We start from the raw sequence: 21,920 nt of genomic DNA on the forward strand, positions 1-21,920 counted from the left end.
GGACATTGATACACGTATATATGGAAAAACAGCAATGTTGTATCGTAACTCCCGTGTTATTCGTTCGCTTAAACCTGCTACTTTAACCCATAGATCAAAACTTTATGGAGACTAGATGCAGTTTTAAGGAAGATAGACGTTTTAATTATGGGAAAATATGAAGAAAATTATTAAAATAACAAGAAATTACATCTTAAAACAGCTTAGGTACGATTCGACTCGGGCGGAACTGTGATGACGGCTGCACCCATGCGAGCTGCGAGCAAGAATTCGGGGCTTCCGTCATTTCGCACCAGTAAACAAGTTGATAGACGTATCGCATCTCTTTGCCGACAAACACACATATCCACTGTCTTTTAAACATGTCCAGCGGCGATTTTTACATTCGATACTACGTCGGACATAAAGGAAAATTCGGCCACGAGTTTTTGGAGTTCGAATTTAGACCAGATGGTGAGTTTTATTTAAATATATGGGGCGGGTTTTTGCTCTGGTCAGCGATCTCGTTTTAGAAGTCAGTCAGTCATCTAGCCAAGCCTCAGGCGATGTTCTTGTTATTTTGACGTTCTCGTTTGCGAATTTTACAATGATCATCATAATACAATTTTCAAGCATTGTTTTTCTAAATAAATCTAGGCTAGGGCTCGTGGCTATCCTACCCTGCCGGACCGTCAGGTTACTACCGGCAGGCAAACCCTTACGTACTTGTTCTGTTTATATTTTGACGTTCTCGTTTACGAATTATATAATGATCATCATCATATAATTGTTAAGCATTATAGGTATTTCTCGATGTAAATCTAGGCTAGGGCTCATGGTTTTCCTATCCTGCCTGCCCGGGATGTTAGGTACTACCGGGAGGCATACCCTTAACACACTTACTAGCTTAGAATACCTAGAGTACGTCAAAGATTGCCTTCTACTATTATCCAATCACATGCAAGAGGGTCGATTAGATATCAATTGGACGTAAGAGATCACCCATGTTAGGCTAGGCGTAGCCTAACTTGTCTGGTTGCTGGATGACTAATTTTTCATACTAGCCTACCTACCTATAGCCTAACCTCACTTAGGTAGGTAGATCTAGGTAATAACTCCCGTCGGGTATTTCTTTCGAAATATCAGTTTCCTATAGTATTTGGGTTGCTCATGTAGAATTTACCTTTATTTATTGGGGGTCGACTGTAATTAGCCCCCGGGGGCGAGTGCTAAACACGAAACAATAAAAATAGTAAAAAGTGGTAAATATTTTGCTCTGCAGTTGACAGGAACCAGGCCACTGTAGTAGTCTTCAGTTTTAGCGAATTTGATGTGGCATTTACAGATTTGACATTCATTTCCACCATGAATGTTTTATTAGGCTAAACATTTATTTATGCACAACATTTATATAAAGAAAAGGCTAAAGTAGTAAGTAAACTATAAAACTAAGGTTTTACGATGTCCGGAGAAGAAACAGATTATTTAAAAGCAGTTATGTTCCCCTGTCCTAAGCTAGCATTAGTTGGGCGCAGGTCCTATCCTGAGCAGGAATGCAATACGTAGTACATACTGTATTTGGTTTTGCCTTACCTGGGATATTCCATCAACCTAGCCTAACTTACCCTAACCTATGGTGTCCTACTGGCTCAGTCTGTTTCATTGTTATAAATTGGGAGTTGTACAGTAATAGGAACTATAAACACGGAGTTTTAATTGGTCGAGTTGGCTTGTTCATTGGAAATTAATGTCAGATTCATCAAAAACAAATCAAGAACTTTGAGGAAACTATTTTAAATTAATACTGTCAGTCCCTGGTTATTGGTGGGGGTTCTGTTCCTGACAGCATGACGATAGCCAAAAATCGGTGATACAAGTTATCGTTGCTAGACAACCCCATAAAATCAGATCACCGATAACCGGGAACTGCCTGTACAATAGTTTTTTTACACAATGAAAAGCTCATATATCATCAGTGTGCATGACAAAACTAAAGTGAAAATTGGGTATGAACTTGAAAGCATCATGGTTCCTGTATTGTGAATGTTCACATTTGTCCCGACCAATTTAGGAATGAATGAAATTCTACGTTGATAGTAGAAAAGAATGTTAAGAATATGGACAAAATGAGATTGTTCCGATACGTAATACAAACCATCGGTCCTTTAACAATAGGAAGTAGCTAGCGGCAGCTGGAACGGTCGTAAGCTTCGAACAAGGGGAGAATGGTAATTAACTGCTTGTCCGATCGTCTGGGAGGTAAACAAATCACTTTTGCTTTCGGCCGTGTGTGGATAGGACGTGCTCGTCATCGCTCTGCCCGCTTTGTCGTTTGCTTTGAGTATCTGCCCTCTTTTTCCTAGTGTGATTGAGAGTATTTGTTGTAAGTACTTTGCATTTCTTTTGTTCATTAATGATGAGTGATCAAGAAATGGAGATTTCGCCGCGCCCCCCAGTCGCCCGTAGAGTGTGTCCCGGGCTGGAGGGGCGTAGATGCGGCGGATTCAGATCATTTGTGGATGTGGATCCACACGAGGTTTGTACTCGTTGTCGGGGGCGAGAGTGCTCCCGCAACGAGCCATGTGTAACTTGTATGCATTGGTCCGAGGCGCAGTGGGTTCTGTACGAGGGCAGGAAGAGACTTAGGCCGCCCAAGAAGTCATCGGAAAGTCCAGTGACTCCTTTGGTAACGGACACTTCGTCCTCTTTCCTGCCCCCTGGCCAGCCCCCACGTTTCGCGCCTTCCCCTGCGGGGGGGGTAGCGGAGTCCTTCTCCTCTCTCGATCCGTCGAGTGTGGAGGAGGGCGCCCGCTACCCGGACGTCCAGTTGTACTCGGGGTCTTCCGTCCGCTCTGGGTGGGGTTCTTCTCCCCCAAGCGTGAGGAAACCCCTCTAACTAACCCGACTGTTGCTTCCGCAGGTGTGCCATCAGCGAAGGACGACCTGGGACAGGTGTGGGAGTCGCTGGGACTGCAGGGAGTGCCTAGCATACAGGGGTTGATTCAGCGGTTGGCGGGGTCGGCAGTGGTCACTCATGGTACGGTAACCACTACTACCACTACAATTTCTACACCAGCATATGAGATGCCACCGCACTTGGTGTACACACCACATGTAATGTCGGTAACACCCACGGCTGCAATTCAAAAACCGATTGCTGCCGTACCAAAGAGGACGGTGCCACCGCCACCTGGGTTCTTTGTATTGCCGACCCCGGACTTCCGCTGCCCCAAGAGTACCCCCCCCCCCCCCCCTGGACCTGCCGCCAGTGCCGAGGATGACGGTAGCTGCCGACAGGACGCCTGGCTCTCCTGTGGTACCTGCCGTGCCTGCCGTACCTGTTGCTGTCCCTGCTGCTCATTCCCTTTCAGATGATGTTCCTGCTGTTCCTGCTGTTCCCGGACCTGTTCCTGTTGTTCCTGCTGTTGGTGGTGCTGTCACAGTCTCAGGTCTTTCCAGACAGGTGCAGTCGGGCCCTGTTGCTTCGGCAACTGCCCCGGCTCCCTCCTGGATGGAAGACCTGACGTCTGTCCTGCGGAGCCTGGCGAAGAAGAAGAGGAAGAGGAAGAAGGTGTCGTCGTCGTCTTCGTCGTCTTCTTCGTCGTCTGCTGCCTCTCCTTCCCCTTCGACTTCTAAGGCTAAACAGCCGAAGAAGAAGAAGGCTGCCTCCTCCCCCCCTAAGAAGACTCCTTCGGGATCTTCTAAGGGCCCGGCTCGCTCAGGCGAGTCGGGGAGCTCTTCTGCTGGTCCTCCTGTTCCTTCGGGAACGGGGCCCGTCTCTTCTTCTGCAAAGAAGAAGACGACGGGGACCAGAGGTGCGCGTCCTCACCTGGTGCTAGCGGTTCTGCCGCTAAACCAGGTTCCGTCCGACTCGGCCGCTTCTCGTGTTCGGCCGAGAAGTACCGAGTGGACGCTCTTCCACGGGAGACCGTCCAGCCAAAGTTTTGACGTCCGAGCTCGCTCGCCGTCAAGACAGCGGCGCGGAGCAGAAGACTGGCGAGAGTCGTGCACACGACTCTCGCCAGGCCAGTGGACGCTCTCGCAGCGATCAACTGGCTGCTCGGGCTGACATGACGGTCGCTGACCAGCCACGGGTTGAGGCGAGGAAGGAGTCCCCCGCGGCCGCCGGTACCAGCCACGGCTGGTACCAGCGGCTCGACGCGCCGAGAGGACGCTGGCCGGTCTCGACGCGACAGAGAGCCTAGCAGGTCACCCGTCCGCCGCTCCCGATGGGACCGGGCGGAGACGGTGACCAGCGGCAGCTCGCCTGACGCTAGAGATCGGTCTCGACGTTCTCAGCCGAGCCTATCGCCCCAGGCGAGCGGCAAGGCTAGGCCTGCTGCTCGATCGCCACCGCGGGTTGACGATCAGCAGCAGCCCTCCACGCACGCTGGTCCTGCCAGCGAGCGAGGGGGGGAGCGTCAGGTCTGCCTCTCCCATACCTTCAACCTCCTCGGGCTATACCGGGAGGAGCGAGGTGACCGAGGAGTGATCACGAGAGGTGCGCCGCTCGTGACCCGGCTATGACTCCCGAGATACAGAGGAACTTTGCAGAAGTCATTAAGCTGATTCGTCAGCATAATGAACTTGCGGAAGGATCGCCGCTACCACCGGCAGAGCCCACGTCCCGGCTCGAATCATTTTGGGGTCCCAAGAGGGAACCCAAAATGATGGTGGGGTTACCGCGATCAGAGCTTGCAGACTCAGTCCTGGATCAGGTGGAGAATCTCGTCTCAGGACGGGAGGACTCGCTAAAAAAAATCCGGGACGGTCTTCGAAGCTGCTTCCTCCCCCTCTACAGCGGCAGAGGCGATTCTACGTGCCTTCGGAAGACCCGATACTGCCGAAACAGGTTAACCCGGAGTTAGCGAGGCTGACTCCAGGGGTGTCCCTGCAGCAGCTCCTGTCGGAGAACCTATGGTTCTCGCAGCAGGAGGCACTTGCCCTGGAATCTACCGCTATGGCAGCATTCCAGGCAGTTTCCTGGTTGGATTTGTGGTCCCTCACAATATCCAAAGTAGCGGCCGGCTCCGGGAGTTCTGCTCTCGAAGACGACGCTTCTTTTAGGAGACTGTGCCAGTCTGGAGGAAGAGCGATCTCTTACCTCGCCCATCAGACTGCTAACCTGTGGGCCAACTTGGTTCTTCGACGTAGGGACGCAGTCCTTACCCGAGTGACCAAGGGGGCCGGGCGTGAGGCGGCACTCGGGCTTCGAAATGGACCCATTAGGAGTTCCCCAGCTCTCTTTCCCGGAGAGATGGTGGACGCTGCGGTGGAAAGGCGGCGCACTGACGACAGTGACCGCTTAGTTCACCAGGCAGTCTCGAAGGTTACTGGGCAATCTCGAGCGACTGCGGCCAAACCAAAGAGCTTGGCTAGCGCTTCCACGGCGGCGAAGACGGTTGCACCGTCCAAACCCCGTGTGAAGACTCCTGCTGTTTCAACTTCTGCTAGAGGAGGCCGTAACCAGCCCTCCTCCCAACCCTCCTTTCCCGAGGAGGTTGGTGGAAAGAAGTCGAAACGAGGAGGGAAACGCTAGGGACGGCGTTCCCCCTCACCTGCTGCCGGAAGTGGGGGGGTGCCTGGCGAGCCATTGGGCGACTTGGCAGCGCTACGGCGCCGAGAACTGGATAGTAGACGTCCTTCGGGAGGGGTATCTACTACCCTTCGAGTCTCGGCCCCCCCCCCCCCCCTCATCTCCAAACCGGTCCATCTACAGACCTATGTCCGGGGATCAGCAAAGGACAACGCTCTTCGACAGGAGATCAAGACCATGCTGGCGAAACGAGCTGTAGAAATCGTGGAGGACCAGTCACCGGGCTTTTACAGCCGCCTCTTCCTAGTGGAACAGGCAGCACAGCAATGGCAAGTCGTGATTGGCCATCTGTCGTCACTCGAGAAGTTAGTCCCTCACGGGCGTCTTCACCTGCGGTCTCTCCAGTGGAGGCTAAGGGAGAGTTGGTCTCAGGCCAAGGACCTCCTTAACTTTCCCGTGGCTATCACGGACAAAGGTGAGGCAGGACCTAGCCTGGTGGCTCGACGACAAGAACCTCTTAAGAGGAGTGCCCATACGCACTCCCCCCCGGAGATGCTTCTGTTCTCAGACGCATCGACCGAGGGATGGGGCGCACACCTGGAGGAGTTGCTGACTGCAGGTGTGTGGGACCATCACGAAAAAGCACCTTCACATCAATGTCCTGGAACTCAAGGCGGCGTTCAACGCTCTCCGAGAGTTTCAGGACCGCTGGGTGGACACTCAGTGGTGTTGATGTGCGACAACACCACAGTAGTGGCATATGTCAACAAGCAGGGGGGGCTAGTGTCTCTTCCGCTCCATCAGTTGACGGTGCAGGTGCACGAGTGGGCCACGGCTCACTCGATAGAGCTGTCAGCACGCTACATTCCAGGCAAGGAGGAATGTAGTAGCGGACAAGCTCAGCCGTCGGGATCAGGTGATAGGGACCGAATGGTCTCTACACCAAGACGTGGCGGAAAGGATCTTCAAACCTGTGGGGCGACCGGTCGTAGACCTGTTCGCCACCCGGCACAACAGAAAACTTCAGGTTTTCTTTTCAGCCGTGCCGGACCCATGGGCAGCTGCAGAGGACGCTCTCCAACACCCCTGGGAAACCTCTTCGCCTACGCCTTTCCTCCCTTCTGTCTGATTCGGAAAGTGATCAGTCGAGCGCTGGTCACTCCCAATCTCAGAATGATCCTGGTGGCTCCCAAACGGCCCAAGCCGTTTGGTATCCGGACCTGCTGGCCTCTTCTTGCGGACGCCCGAGAGAGCTACCCAGTTGGCACAACCTTCTAGCCCAGCCACACGTAGAACGGTACCACCTAGCAGTCCAGTCCTTCAACTTCACGGCTGGCTGTTATCCACCATCTCTTGCGAACGAGAGGCTTTTTCTCGTAGCGCAGCAACAGAGATGGCTGGACACGTCCGACAGTCCTCTGCAGCTGTGTACCAGGGGAAGTGGGCCGTCTTCTGTGGTTGGTGTCGTAGACAGGGTCTGTCTCCTCTCAGAGCCACTCTTCAGCAGGTAGCGGATTTCCTCGTGTTTCTTGCGCCGGAGAAGCTCCTCTCAGTACCCACACAGTTAAATGGATTATAAGGAAGCGCCCTGGCTCTCGTCCTAAAAACTGAGGGGACTGGACATCTCGAATTCGTTCGAGATCTCCTTGCTAATGAGGAGCTTCGAAAGGTCTTGCCCACCCAGGGAACTCAGGCCCCCTGCGTGGGATGTGACTCTCGTCCTTAGGAGTTTGACTCGAAGACCCTTCGAGCCACTCCGAGAGTCGTCAGACAGGGATCTGACCCTCAAGACCCTCTTCTTGCTGGCCCCTGGCATCGGCGAAGAGAGTAGGGGAACTACATGGTCTTTCTTATGATGTTAAACACACCAGAGGCTGGGGATCCGTGACGCTCGATTTCGTCCCGAACTTCGTAGCCAAGACTCAGAATCCGTCGATCCCTGACGACAGGTTCGAGTCTTTCACGATCCCCTCCCTTCTGGACTTCACCGATAACGATGCGGATGAGATGCTGCTTTGTCCTGTGAGGGCGCTACGGCGCTATCTGAAGAGAACTCGACACCTCAGGCCTGAGTGTCGACGCCTCTTCGTTAGCACTGGGGTTACCAAGAAAGAAGTTTCCAAGAACACGCTTTCTTTCTGGGCTGCGTGAGGTGATCAGGAGAGCGTACGAGGCTGATGGTAGCGACGACATCCGTACGCTCCGACCGAGAGCCCACGAAGTCAGAGGTATCGGACCCTCCTTAGCGTTCCGTAAGAACTTCTCCGTGGCGCAGGTCCTGAAGGCAGGTGTCTGGGCCAACCAGACCACCTTCACGTCCTTCTACCTTCGGGATATTGCCCACAAGTCCTTGGATACTTTTTCCTTGGGACCTGTGGTGGCTGCTCAACACGTTGTGTAAGCTTACCCAGCACCCGAGCAGGCAGAACAGCATCGATTCCTGGTATGACTGGGAGAATGAATGTGCGAATGAGAGAGTGACTGGCTTCTCTTCACCATCTTTCTCTACCTCTACCTGTGGGCAGAGGGATACTGGTCAGTTACCACGCTGGAAGGGAGTCAGATGCAGGTAAGCTATTCAACAGAGCTCCATCCTATCTCTTTAACTAGAGATAGGAGTGATATCCACCACTTTCTCCAACAAAGGGAAGGGGGAGAAAGTGGATGCCTACATGAGACAAACCCATTACTTTATATTTGCTCATGTAAAGGAAAAAGTTCTTACAATGCTGGTACGAAGAGATACGCTTGCCTCTCTCTTAGTACTCGGCCCAGAGGTCTGACCATTGATCCTGCGGTGCACACCCCGATCAATCGGACAGAGGCTTGGATCCCTCCCTCGCTCTTACGACCAGGGAGGCATTCCAGGGATGGACGAACACCAGTCTGTTCATCAAAGACTCAGATTCCTCCCACCAAGAAGTGAGTCTTCCTATTGTTAAAGGACCGATGGTTTGTATTACGTATCGGAACAAATGACAATTTGTTCATGAAACTTACCTGACAGATATATATATAGCTGTATTCTCCGAAGTCCGACAGAATTTCAAAACTCGCGGCACACGCAGTGGGCGGCCAGGTGGTAGTACCCATTCCCGCCGCTGGGAGGCGGATATCAGGAACTATTCCCATTTTCTATTCATATTTTTTCTGTCGCCGGTCGGTAAACAACTGTTTACAGACCTCCGCCTAGGATTTTGAAACTTCATTAGCCGCTTAAGTATCCTAATTATTCTTTCAATTATTGACTTGGATTTGTGGCTAGGCATACGCTATCGTAAATTTTTTCATTGCATTTGATGTCTGAAGCTAGTTAGCCTAGTTTCAGACTTTGTTGTCTGCATGGGGTAGGGTGAGGCTACCGGAACTTTCGGTAGACACTCGCTTAGTATATATGACGTTTACATGTTTTCTTTGCATAAGTTCAATGTAATTAGTGTAATGTGTGACTTACGGAAGAAGTAGGATTCATGTACGCATTTTAGAGCGTGTTAGAATCAGGAGTTTTCCTCCACAGTAAACAGAAGTTAGAAATAATGAACCTTCTAACCTCCTGTAGATTTTATTTTGCCTAACCCTGTGGTATGGCTTACGGGCCTAGAAGAAGTGTCTGCTAGAGGATTACATCAAGTAATCTTAGACTAAAGTGCTCGCTCTCCAATCAGTGTTGTGAAGTGTAGTGCTCCTTGTGTTGTGGAGGGGCGTCAGATCGGCCCCATAATGCCTCTAGGCCTGGACCTCTGTCGGACTCCCAGGACTCAGGGAGAGGGCATGTCGAAAGCCGCAAGAGGGTTACGGGGGCTCCCCACCGATCTGGCGTCCCTTTGGCAGAACCTGTTGACGCTTCCCAGGCTGCTAAAGATCGTGCACTTGCACGAATCTTGAAGGATTGCTTCTCGTCCTCCGAGGCGTCCTCCCGCGCAAGGGTTGGAGCTCTCGGAAGGACTCGCAGCCCTCTAGAAGCTTTAGAGAAGAGGACGCTTCACGTCCTCTCTCTCGTTAGGAGGGAACGTCAGATCGGCCCCATAACGCCTCTAGGCCTAGACCTCTGTCGGACTCCCAGGAAACCAGGGAGAGGGCATGTCAAAAGCCGAAGGAGGGTTACGGGTTTTTCATGCTGATCTGGCTTCCTTTCGGCAGGTCCTGTTGTCGCTTCCCAGGCTGCCGAAGATCGAGCACGTGCACGAATCTTGAAGGATTGCTTCTCGTCCTCCGAGGCGTCCTCCCCACACAGGGGTTGGAGTTCTCGGAAGGACTTGCGCCCCCTAAAGAAGCTTTAGAGAAGAGGACGCTTCACGTCCTCTCTCTCGTCACGAGAGGATGAAAGAGTAAAGAGACCACATTTACCCTTTTAGAAGAATGCACTGGCTCTTTTCCTAAGGGACATTAAGGAGGCTCATTCATACGTTGCCAGAAGAGTGATTTGAGCCTCCTGCGAGTGAACGCTCGTTTATACATTATTAAGGAGGCTCATTCATCTTTGCCAGAAGAGTGATTTGAGCCTCTGCGAGTGAACGCTCATAGAGTTAGAGCTGTTTCAACCTCGCTAGCATTCCAAAAGAATTTGGTAATCAAGGACATTCTAGATTCCACCTTTTGGAGGAGCAACTCAGTATTCGTCTCCTCTCCTCATGGCGCTCCGTATACGTTATGTAACGTTCGCTTTACTTCGAAAAAGCAAGCTGATAAGTTTGACGTCCGGCAAGCTGCTTTGCACAGTCAAACAACTTGTGTCTCTGGTTCGGCATAAGAAGGGCATTTTAGACGTGAGGAAGCTTTTGGAGGTGCTCGACGTCCTATAAGTAGAGACATTCTCCAGGACGCTCGGCAAGCACCTTGCGAGGTTGTCTTTCGGACGCTCGGCGTTCCTTTGCTGAGTGCGTTTCTGGAGATGTTCTTTTGCATTACTAAGACGCAAGTTGTCGCACAGGCGGCCACTGTCTTTTTAAGAAGGTATGAAGGTCTTTAAGGCCCGTCTTGAAGACGAAAGCCATACGTCGTCCTTTAGTGTTCACACACTTCAGGAGCAGCATGCGGCTCTCCATGGAGACTCGCATGAGGACGTCACTGAAAATATTCAACGTCATACGCAAAACGCGGTTCGTCATAACATTGAGATGTTGGCAAGGTCGCTCGCCAGGACGCCTCTTGGCGGGCCTTGCATGCATCAGGGCGCTCAACGAGTTCCTCTCTGAAGCGTCGTTCAGAAAGACTTGGTGTTCTCTGCTCAGACACGCTCGTAGCTAAGCAGGACGTTTTTTGAGGACGCTTTTGAGGACGCTTTCCAGGACGCTTTTGAGGACGCTCGGCAGGACGCTTATGAGGACGCTTTTGTGGACATTCGCCAGGATGCTTCGGTGGAAGCTAGGCAGGACGCTTTGCGAGAGAAAAGACTTGTAGAAAGGCGTCTTATTTGCTGTTCAGGACGTTTCTTAGGACGCTTGACGCTTTCTAAACGCTCGTCAAGAGGAGGTTTTTTCAGGACTCTCCACAGGACATTCCTTTACAGAAATTTTTAAAAAGGATTCGGAGTTAGCGGAGAGACATACCCGAATTTTTTTCTTCGATCTCTTTCCTCTTCTTCGATTTCTCTGAGAATCGGGAAGATTATATACTCGGATTCCTGGGTGACTTTCGGTCATGTTAAAGGGGTTTCCCCTATTAGCAAAGTGCTAATAGTTTTGTCAAGTAAGGACGTTTTCCCCATTGTCAAGATACTAAACGTTTTGTCATTTAAGTGGGGGACCCCTCATAAAATGGGGTAGTTCTCATTGACATAGATTTTAACGTTTTTTATCGTTTAAGCGGATAAACTCATTAACAAATTTCGGAAGAGCTCTCATTCATTTTCAGAGGCTCATCCGGGGAGTAAGAAAAAGACTTGTAGACTAGATCCAGGAAGTCTTATGTCCAATATCATAAGAACATTGAACGGTCCTTTTCGATCCTCGGTTCTCTCTTGATGATCTCTATTCGAATATTACTCCCTTTTCTTGGCAAAGAGTCAAGGAGTTCTTTTAAAAAGTCTCATTCATTAGAACGTGGACAGTCGGTTTCCCTTTCTTTCTCTCTTCCTCGTCGAGGAAAGATGTAGTAGAGAATTCGATGTTCAAATTACTACAATACTTACGTAGTTTATCTTTGCGTCATTTTGCTAACGCATGGGTCAAGTCATATACGCATATCGTATTTACCTCTGCGGATAGAAGCCGAAAGAACTGTTGTTCTAATGTATTTATTTGACACTCCCTTCAACCTTCCAAGAGTTTCGGAGTAAGAACAACTCTTCAGGTTAGACGAGAAGTATTCTAATTGAACTGCAACACCAACTCAGCTTCTGTATTTAGCGAATTTTGTTTCGTTTAAATATTCCTGCTTGAGAGTTTCCTTTTGCTCGATAATTTCATACCTATCCCTTCGTAAAAGGAGTAGCTGGCAACTCAGGCAGATAGTGCGAGACGATGAACAAGGCTGCTGTTACTGTGATGATGATCTACGCAGTACCGGCTAGCTAGGTGTCATGCGCGGTTGGTTACGTCTCTCTCCCTTGCGGGAATGGCTGAATAAACCGCCTCTCTGCCCTACGATCATGGATTTTAGCCTCGGGTTGAGGAAATTTCTAGTAATCATGAATGAACATGCCTTCCGTTTACTTAGAAAATTTCAACAAGATATATCTTATACTTGTTCGGTGCGGGTTTACCGCACGGTAACAGAATTCTGTACGAATCTACCGCGGCATAGCACTATAATAATGCTCTCCTGCTTATGCAAAGCGCAGCCTTATTTAGGGAAGGAAGCAGGCTGAGTGAGGGAATGGATGAGTTTGCTGGGGACCATTTCCTCGCTGGAAAAGCTTGTTTTCCCTGAATAAACAGCAATTCAGACCTCTACAATTTTCCTCACGAAGAAATTGGAATAACATCAAAGATCTTGTAATAATTCTAATTTTCTCTCAACGGCTTGAGGATCACCTCGGGTGATAGCGAGAGGGTGCCAGACATCCGAACAGAGGAACAGATGTTCTGGCACATTGTCTGAAAGAATTGGAAGCCAATTGGTCGGCTCTCCAGTTCCTCGAAGGGTGAGTTTGGATCGAGTGGCCCAAATCATCTCGGATAATTTCTCAGCTCTCTCATAGCTCAAGAAGAGAGAATTGGTTATGGGCTTGGGCACGGAACGTAACGATCCTCAAGAGGTTCGTTAAACTAGTGCACGTCCGTGCGGGTCTTCTCGATCGAAGGCAACAACTACTGACGTCTGAGTAATCACTTAGAAGGATGTCGAAAGTGAGGAGAGACGAGGGCGTCCTTTCGTTAAGTTTTTCGTCATATTGAAGACGAAGGAGCTTCCTCTTAAGTTGTTCCCTTATTCATGATCCTAGAGGATTAGCTTTAGTCGCCACATGTTGGCCTCTAAGAGGTTGGATTCACAGAGGTCAGGTAATTCAGAGAATTGTCCAAAGACCCTTCCCGAGAGAACGGTGTAATCTAACATCGTCACTTAGTGAAGTATCTAATATCTCTCCTCTCTGAGTCTGAAGGCGTTCAGACTATCGAGAAGCGATAAGATCTTCAAGATTAATGGCAGTCTCTTGGCCAAGGCAAAGCAGTGCTGCCTATTTTCAGTGTTCAATCGGAGGGGGCCGTTTCTGGAGATAGTGAAGGGAAATGACTGTTCCTCCACCTCGACCTCTGTGAATTTCTTTATGGTTCTATCTTTCCGTATGAAGTATGAGATAAGATAGAAGTCCTAACTATTGTAGAATATGCAAATATGTTGTTGACGGCCTCTAGGCTCAGAGATTCGGTTCTGTCAAACAACAAAGCTTCACGATCTTTGAGGTCTGGGGAGATCTTGAAATTCTCTGGATCGCAGGTTCCGGCATGGAACTTAGACGTAGTCTGAGTTTCTGATGCCAAAAGCATTTCGAACCTATCCTTTCTGCGAACTTAATACACGTGACCAGAAAGGATAACATTCTAACCGCTCTAGCCACGGCAAAAGAGGGTTAGTTGAGGTTTTAGCCATCATCAGAGGTTTTAGCTTTAAAGGACATAATGCGGTCTGTCCTCTAAGCCTTCCGTTCTTGATAAGAACGAAAACCTGTCTAACCCTTGACCCGAAGGCTTGGAGACCAAGGGTATGGCACAAATTGTTGGGCAAAGGCATTAGAGAGTCCTGTGCCCTGTCGGGTCTCTCAAGTTTTATCTTGATAAAACTATGGAAAGTCGAGGTCAACGGACAATCTGCGGTGTTCCGTAAAAGACCAGACTGGTTCATGTCCAAGAACACCCTGGCATTATAGTCAAGGAGTTCTTTTAAGAAGTCTCATTCATTATGTTTGCATAAAGATTTGAGATTTTTCTTAATATGAATGCTCAAGAGGTGAGGGCGCGGCCTCGGAAGCATTTCAACAGGGCATGACACTCAGTAACATCCTGAGTGCCACGCTTTAGCGAAGCAACTCTGTGTTCGCTTCACACTACCGACGGGATGTGAAGACGACATTTGAGATCTGTAAGTCGCTAGGACCATACATATCCGTAGATATATTATTGGGGGCAGCAAGCAACACGAATCCTATCCTATAGAAAAGGGATAGGTGTGCTTTTAACTTTGAAGGGTTGGTCGCTTGAGGCGCGTTCCTTTTCTTTAGCCTAGAAGTTATGGAACTAACTTTGATAGGTTAGGTTAGGTCAGGTGGTGGTTTTTAGCTTCGTTGCCCTCAGAAGTATGGTCATATGGTCTAGTCACATTGTGGTCACGCCCCCGTTGACAGATCATCTAGAGCGCACCAGCATTACAGGTCTCTACCTCGCTGGCAACTCTAGTAACGCAGAAGCAGACTTTGGTGACAGTAATCACGAAGTCGGCTATGCTAACAGGTGAGGAACCAAGATGTATATCATCTACTTAATTTAGTTTCCCAAAAATCCTATTCTGTCTCTTCCCACCATCCGAAGGTGGGATTCAGCTATATATATATCTGTCAGGTAAGTTTCATGAACAAAATGTTATTGTTATAATACAATTAAGTTTGTTCATACTTACCTGGCAGATATATATAATTAAAGTGCCCACCCACCTCCCCTCAGGAGACAGTGGCACTGATAAAATATGAATAGAAAATGGGAATAGTTCCTGATATCCGCCTCCCAGCGGCGGGAATGGGTACTACCACCTGGCCGCCCACTGCGTGTGCCGCGAATTTTGAAATTCTGTCGGACTTCGGAGAATACAGCTATATATATCTGCCAGGTAAGTATGAACAAACTTAATTGTATTATAACAATAACATTTTGTCGAAAATTGCATTTTTCCTAACTATACAAACCTGAGGTCCTTTACATATAGTCCCTCCTCATGCCACCCCTCACTCTGCGTATTTTGCATGGGCCAAAAGCAAAAGTGATTTGTTTGCCGCGCGACGATCGGACAAGCAGTTAACTACCGTTCTCCCCTTGTTCGAAGCTTACGACCGTTCCAGCTGCCGCTAGCTACTTCCTATTGTTAAAGGACCTCAGGTTTGTATAGTTAGGAAAAATGCAATTTTCGACAAATTGTCATTTTAGGAAAATATCTAATATTCCCATTTATATTTTACATGTATTGCATTGGAAATGGATTGCAATTCTGTTATGTCACTTATAGTAGGAGAATAGGGTATACAGTAGTTTAAAAATATGTGCATATATTTTAATTCTTGGTTATTCATAGGTGATAGGTAAAAATTATAGCTTGAGCTTGTGTTTTAATGTAAATCAAGATGCTTAAAAAATCACAGTAGATGCAGGTGACTTCGTTAAATAAGCGAATACCACAGGAAAATGAGAGGCAGAAATCCAAGCGCTTTCGTCTTTACTAAGACATTGTCAAGGAGGAAATGTCCTAGTGAAGTCAAATTCGCTTGGATTGCTGCCTATCATTTTCCTGTAGTATTCTCTTATTTAGTAAATCAAGATATGGAGTTTATCATTTACAGTATGATTCATGGTTAATTTTTAGAGCAGTTTGTACTATTATATCTTGTAAATAAATTTCTTGTTAATGACAAAATCTCTCTTCCACAGGCAAACTTCGTTATGCCAATAACTCGAATTACAAGAATGATGTCATGATCCGAAAAGAGGTAAGGGATTTTTTCATGGCAATATAAGTAATAATTTCTATATTGCAATACACTCCCTGAACACCTGAATTAGCCCTGGTCACTGACCAGCCCGAACTATATCCCCACATATTTACCCACTAAGTGGGTAATTTTAACTGTCAGTGTTACAAACGCTGCAGGTAAAATCTAGTCAAATGAGTTACCTGTGTTAACGTTGGCAATGCTGCCGCAAATACCAGCCACCGGCCACCAGAGGCCTGTCTCCTCAATTGTTTCTTGTTTGCCATGCTGTGCGGATTAGTCCCACATCAGGCGAACTTTTGGTCATTTCGCCTGACCCCACTCAAAGTGTTTTCGTATTTTGGATACAGATTACGACCTTGGACTGTGATTAACGTTTTTTCTCCCGTTTGACTTTGGATAGCTACTTTGTACTCGCTATGGATAAGTTAGAAAATAAACGTCGTCGCCGCTGGACATGTTGGTGCTCATCGGCTCTAAAATAAACGTCTCTGCTTCTAATTCATTTACAGTTCGACAATCGAGCCTTCTACTGCTGGACATCGGTTCTGCACGCCCTGCAAGCTTAGGATGAGTACCCTCACACAAGATCGACGTTCTTTTCGTTATTTCGTGTAGGAAGGTTCAGTGCAATACCAGTCAGAGATGGTTGTCTTGGTCAGGAGACAAGGAAACATTAGAGTTAGTTATTCAAGAAATTAGTGGACAGGTTATCATCTAGTATGTTTAGCATATTTCTAGCCTGACGAATAATTTAGCCAAAATAGAGATAGTGGTAGTAGTAGTATAGTTGATTCTAATCGTTCTTTTTCAGGCCCCCTGCCTGTTCCAGAACCAGCCCTAACGGGTGCTGGGGGTAATGGAGAACCGTAAGCCTCCAAGTGGGTAGGTTCCGCCAGCCCCCCCGGCACGGAGCAGGCAGTGTTGGCAGCAGATTTCCCCTTCTCTCGATGTGTAAGTTCTCAGGATGATGAAAATTGAGGTCAGATACAGACGAGTAGGGATAATAGGCTACATAGTGTTTAGGAAGAGAAGTGCAGGCTTCTTCCGGTCGGTTTTTCTATTATAAGTAGCAGTTTATAGAGGGACAGTGTCCTTAGAGCCTCTTTGGGTTTTTCCTGCTTTGAGTTCCTTGCATCAGAAGCTTTTTAGGCCATGGTTGGTCGTTCAGATCTGGTTTCGGGTCTGTCGAGTTCTGAAGGGTTGAATCCTGCTCCTTCGTCTTAAGGGTTCCTTACCTCTACTTATACGATATGGTAATTGTTAATATCAACTAATTCTCTGTTCAATGCATATTGACCTACGATAATTCAGTATGTAGGAAATCGAATAAAATTAACTATGGCTAGCCTAGTGTTCAATATGATAGATCGTATGCATATACAGTAGCCTAGCCTAAAGTATTTGCTGTACTACAGATAGGTAGAGTAATTTTTACAGTGTAAATTGAACACGAACGAGAATCTGATCTTAGGATAATTCAATATGAATGTAATCGAATAGGAATGAAGATCAGATTCTGTCCGACTAAAGCATTATAAGTGTATTATATGTATTATCATACTAGCATAGTATAAATACTCTTGGCAGTCATTCTCGCTCTGGAATCAGCTGATGGCGAATACGAGTTTGCGTTGCCGTATCCAACTCATTCTTGTCCTGATTGGCTAGCATTACTAACGTAACAACTCTTCCTTACTTATGCCATGTTTGTCGTCTTGAAGGAGACGTGTTTTCAACTATGTTGTCATTTTATTTAACATAGTCAATAATGGTATCTTGTGCCATATAATCAGATATCAGATATAAGGAATTCGTATGTATGATGTCTTCATCTGTTTAACAGACTAATTGCCGTCAGTAATTACATTGTGCTTATGTCAATTACAGTTACAAATAATTACCAGTTGTATTATTGAATTACAGTGACAACTGAAATTAATATTAGGCCTAATAAAGTTACATTTAATTACCTTGAATATGTAATTGATTAATTTTCAATTAAATTACAATGACACAAGCTTGTCGTCAAAACAGCACTATTGTAAGGAGGCATGGCTTAGACAGACAATGATGCCGGCTAGTCTATTTCCTTGGCTCCAGATTCAACCATATCACTTGGTTTCGGCTAATGTTTTTGTTCCTAGTTAGCATAAATGAATATCTGGATACTTAACTTATATGGAACGAAGTCATATTGTTCGTCTAACGTTGTAATTTAAGGCTAAAATTTGACTAATAGTCTCATTGGAAGCTAGTTTTTCCCTCAGGTTAGATCACGTAAAATTCAGCGATTCCGTTCGTTTTCACTCGTTTTCATAGGTATTATGAACCTTACTTTATTAATCTTTTGTCGGTGTGAAACAACAGTAAATGAGCTCTCATGCTACAGTAGGGCCTCGATAATCCCGGGGGATAGGGCCCAGAACCTCCCCGTGATAAGTAAATACCCGTGTTATCCTGTTACCCCCCCTAAAAATTGCTTTAAACTGCCTACTTCAATAATTAACCCACCCAAGACCACTATTTCAATGTTTATAACTGCCCACTTTAGTTGAAGCACCAAATATGTCTTCAACTATCAAACTTAAACTAAATTCAAGACAGTTTCAAAGTTATTCTTTCCTATCTTCAATTTCCCCTTCATCAGATCAGCAAGCAAAAGTATATTACCTAACAGTTCCTTTCTATTTTCATGATTTGGCTGCTGCACCAAACTAAAAGTACATAGTATATCTATTTTGTGAATGAACATATTTATGATAAAAAAAAACATGATTTACTGTAAATATTAATGTATAAACAGCAAAATACAGCAATAAAAATCTAGTTTTGTCTTTTGCTTACATTTAGAATCAGCTGATGGATGTTTATTACCGAAAGAATTATTTTGGAAAACAATTTAGTTGCTAAAAGAAACAAATTTATTAATGGAATTATTATTATTTTTAACTTTGTACATAATAGTTTATGATATTATGATACAGTAATTCATATTTCATTGAGAGAGAGAGAGAGAGAGAGAGAGAGAGAGAGAGAGAGAGAGAGAGAGAGAGAGAGAGAGAGCACAGCTTGGGATAAGAGTAAATGTTGAATAGCTTGAGAGAGCAGCTTAGGACGAGCATACTGTTACTAGCTTAGCTCGAGAATAACATAATGAAATTTGTATTTTAAATATTTTTATGGTAATAAGAAATGAAACATGGATAGTAATAAGATATTCTCTTGTATACTGTTATAATGTGATAATCATTGAGTCAACTATAAAAGTTGTATTGAAGCAGTTTCGTAAATCACAGAAAGAATAAATGACCATTTTGTTCTTTTATTATGATAATAATAGATAAGTATTATAGTTTTTTCTGCAAGAGAGAGAGAGAGAGATTTTGCTATTTACATTCATAGTATTTGAAAATTTGTAAAATGCATTTAGTCATGAAAAGAAGAAGAAAACACAGTAATTAGTGAATCTTGCTCTATGATAAAATTCGCGATTTCGTTAATTTTCCGGGATATACGTAGTATTGGGCTCCACAAAATAAAGTAAGTAAAGTGATTTATGACAGAATTTAGAGGATACTTACGTAAAAAAAAAAATAGTATGTACGAACGAGACTAGGTTTGGTGACGTCACGGTGGTCATACATATTTTTTTCATGAATGAATATACATTTATGATGAAAAAATAGTTACTGTACTGCTTAGAGTACCATACTGTAATATTAATGTACGTAATCACATCAAAATAAAGTAATCATTGCATGCTGTAAACATGTAAAGTGTATTTTTGTCTTTTGAAAAATGCATTCCCCAAGGAATTATTCCTTGAAGAGGCTTTTATTATGAAGATATGCCAATAATATATAAGATATGCGTTTTATTATGAATATATGACAATAATATATAAGGTATAAATGGTTTATTACGTTTACGCTTCGTCTCCGATCGCAAACAACAATACGATAATCTATGACAATTATCGTTTGTATTACTGCAGTGTTCAGAGAAGTTGATTACGTTATACCAAAAACAATAATGAAGTTCAAATTGAAAATTAATGTTTTCCTAAATGTTATTACTACTGTAATTACACTACTACTAGTATTAACATATCTAAAATGTTAAGAATGACAAAGGTGCTGTTAAGTGTAACTCAATGTTACATTTCTTCTGCTGGCCTCTCAACTACAAGTCGATGTCAATGATGTGGGATTATTCCATGAATAGGCTATATATTATGAAGATATGCCAATAATATATAAGGTGAGAATGGTTTTATTACCTTTATTGTCAGTTGATATCATAATGTGAATCTGTTCATGCATTTGTTGGTTATCGGAACCGGACGAGGCTTAGGCTACCACAGATTCATACCAGCAATATAGACTGAGAAGGGGTCCAAGGAAAAACCTGTGATTAACTGAATCCGTGATTGCTGATCCGCGACTAAGTGAGGCCCAACTGTATCAGTTTCTTTTACCATGGCTGCGTTTGAATTCACACAAAAGCTTGGAACTGCTATCTAGGTTGCTGATGCACTTAATATTGCCTTATCAGCTTCAGCTACATTTATAACATGAATACAGTAATTACTGTTGCACGCGGATGAATACAATAAATGATGTTGCTATCAGATTCCATCGTATTAGCAACAAGTTCTCGTTCGGTTGTTCATAGCTGTACGCAGTTATACGAGTATATATTATCATTAAGATAATACTTTTTAACTTAGAAGAGGGTGCAAATTTATGGAGGTGGGGATGTTAGACGATTGCAATTTCTCTCTCTCTCTCTCTCTCTCTCAAGACTAGAGGCAAGTAATTATAGGCCTGTGAGTCTAACATCACATATTATGAAAGTGTATGAAAGGGTAATGAAGAAAAATATTATGAAACATTTAATAAAAAATAATTTGTTTAATAAAGGACAACATGGTTTCGTACCCGGAAAAAGTACACAAACCCAACTGTTAGTCCACCGTGAGAACATATTCAAAAATATGAAAAGCGGAAATGAAACAGATGTGGTTTATTTAGACTTTGCAAATGCTTTTGATAAAGTAGACCATAATATATTAGCGAAGAAAATTAGAAAACACAATATCGTGGATAAAGTAGGAAGATGGTTAAAAGAATTTTTACACAACAGAAAACAGATAGTTATTGCAAACGACGAGAAATCGGATGAAGCCAAGGTAATATCCGGTGTGCCGCAAGGTACGGTGTTAGCTGCAATACTGTTTGTTATTATGATTGAAGACATAGACAATAATGTTAAGGATTCGGTAGTGAGTAGTTTCGCAGATGACACAAGAATAAGTAGATTAAACTTACTTGTGAGAATAGGAACGCTCTACAAAGAGACCTTAACAAAGTATATGATTGGGCAGAGGTAAATAGGATGGTATTTAACTCTGATAAATTTGAATCAATAAATTATGGAGACAGAGAAAGAAAGCTATATGCATATAAGGGACCTAATAATGAGACAATGACAAATAAGGAAGCAGTTAAAGACCTTGGTGTGATGATGAATAGGAACATGTTATGCAATGATCAAATAGCAACTCTGTTGGCAAAAATGTAAGCAAAATGGGAATGTTGTTACAAGCACTTCAAAACAAGAAAAGCTGACCATGAGTTATGCTTTATAAAACACCTGTTCGTAGTCCCACTTGAATATTGCAATATGATATGGTACCCACACTATCAAAAGGATATTGCACAAATAGAGAGTGTACAAAGGTCCTTTACAGCTAGAATAGAAGAAGTTAAAGACCTTGACTACTGGGAAAGACTACAATTCTTAAAATTATATAGTCTAGAAAGGAGAAGAGAACGCTACATGATAATTCAGGCATGGAAACAGATAGAAGGAATAGCAGAAAATATCATGGAACTAAAAATATCAGAAAGAGCAAGCAGAGGTAGATTAATAGTGCCCAAAACTATACCAGGAAAAATAAGGAAAGCACACAGGACATTAATCCACTACGCACCAGCATCGATAATGCAGCGTCTATTCAATGCGTTGCCAGCTCATCTGAGGAATATATCAGGAGTGAGCGTAGATGTGTTTAAGAATAAGCTCGACAAATATCTAAACTGCATCCCAGACCATCCAAGATTGGAAGATGCAAAATATACCGGAAGATGTACTAGCAACTCTCTGGTAGACATTAGAGGTGCCTCACACTGAGGGACCTGGGGCAACCCGAACAAGATGTAAGGTCTGTAAGGTAAGGTCTCTCTCTCTCTCTCTCCTGATTTC

General features: G+C 45.2%; 1 protein-coding gene across 1 annotated transcript in view; it reads left to right on the top strand.

The window, feature by feature from the left end:
- The first annotated feature begins 236 nt into the window (after window positions 1-236).
- Window positions 237-21,920, top strand: part of LOC135200193 (protein mago nashi homolog) — a 35,159-nt gene continuing 13,475 nt past the window's right edge. The window contains exons 1-2 of the mRNA XM_064228660.1: window positions 237-453; window positions 15,589-15,647. Coding sequence (XP_064084730.1) covers window positions 363-453; window positions 15,589-15,647 — 150 coding nt within the window. The 5' untranslated portion in view covers window positions 237-362. The remainder of the gene's footprint in view (window positions 454-15,588; window positions 15,648-21,920) is intronic.

Source organism: Macrobrachium nipponense, chromosome 11 (assembly GCF_015104395.2).
Source record: "Macrobrachium nipponense isolate FS-2020 chromosome 11, ASM1510439v2, whole genome shotgun sequence".
Classification (NCBI taxonomy): Eukaryota; Metazoa; Arthropoda; class Malacostraca; order Decapoda; family Palaemonidae; genus Macrobrachium; species Macrobrachium nipponense.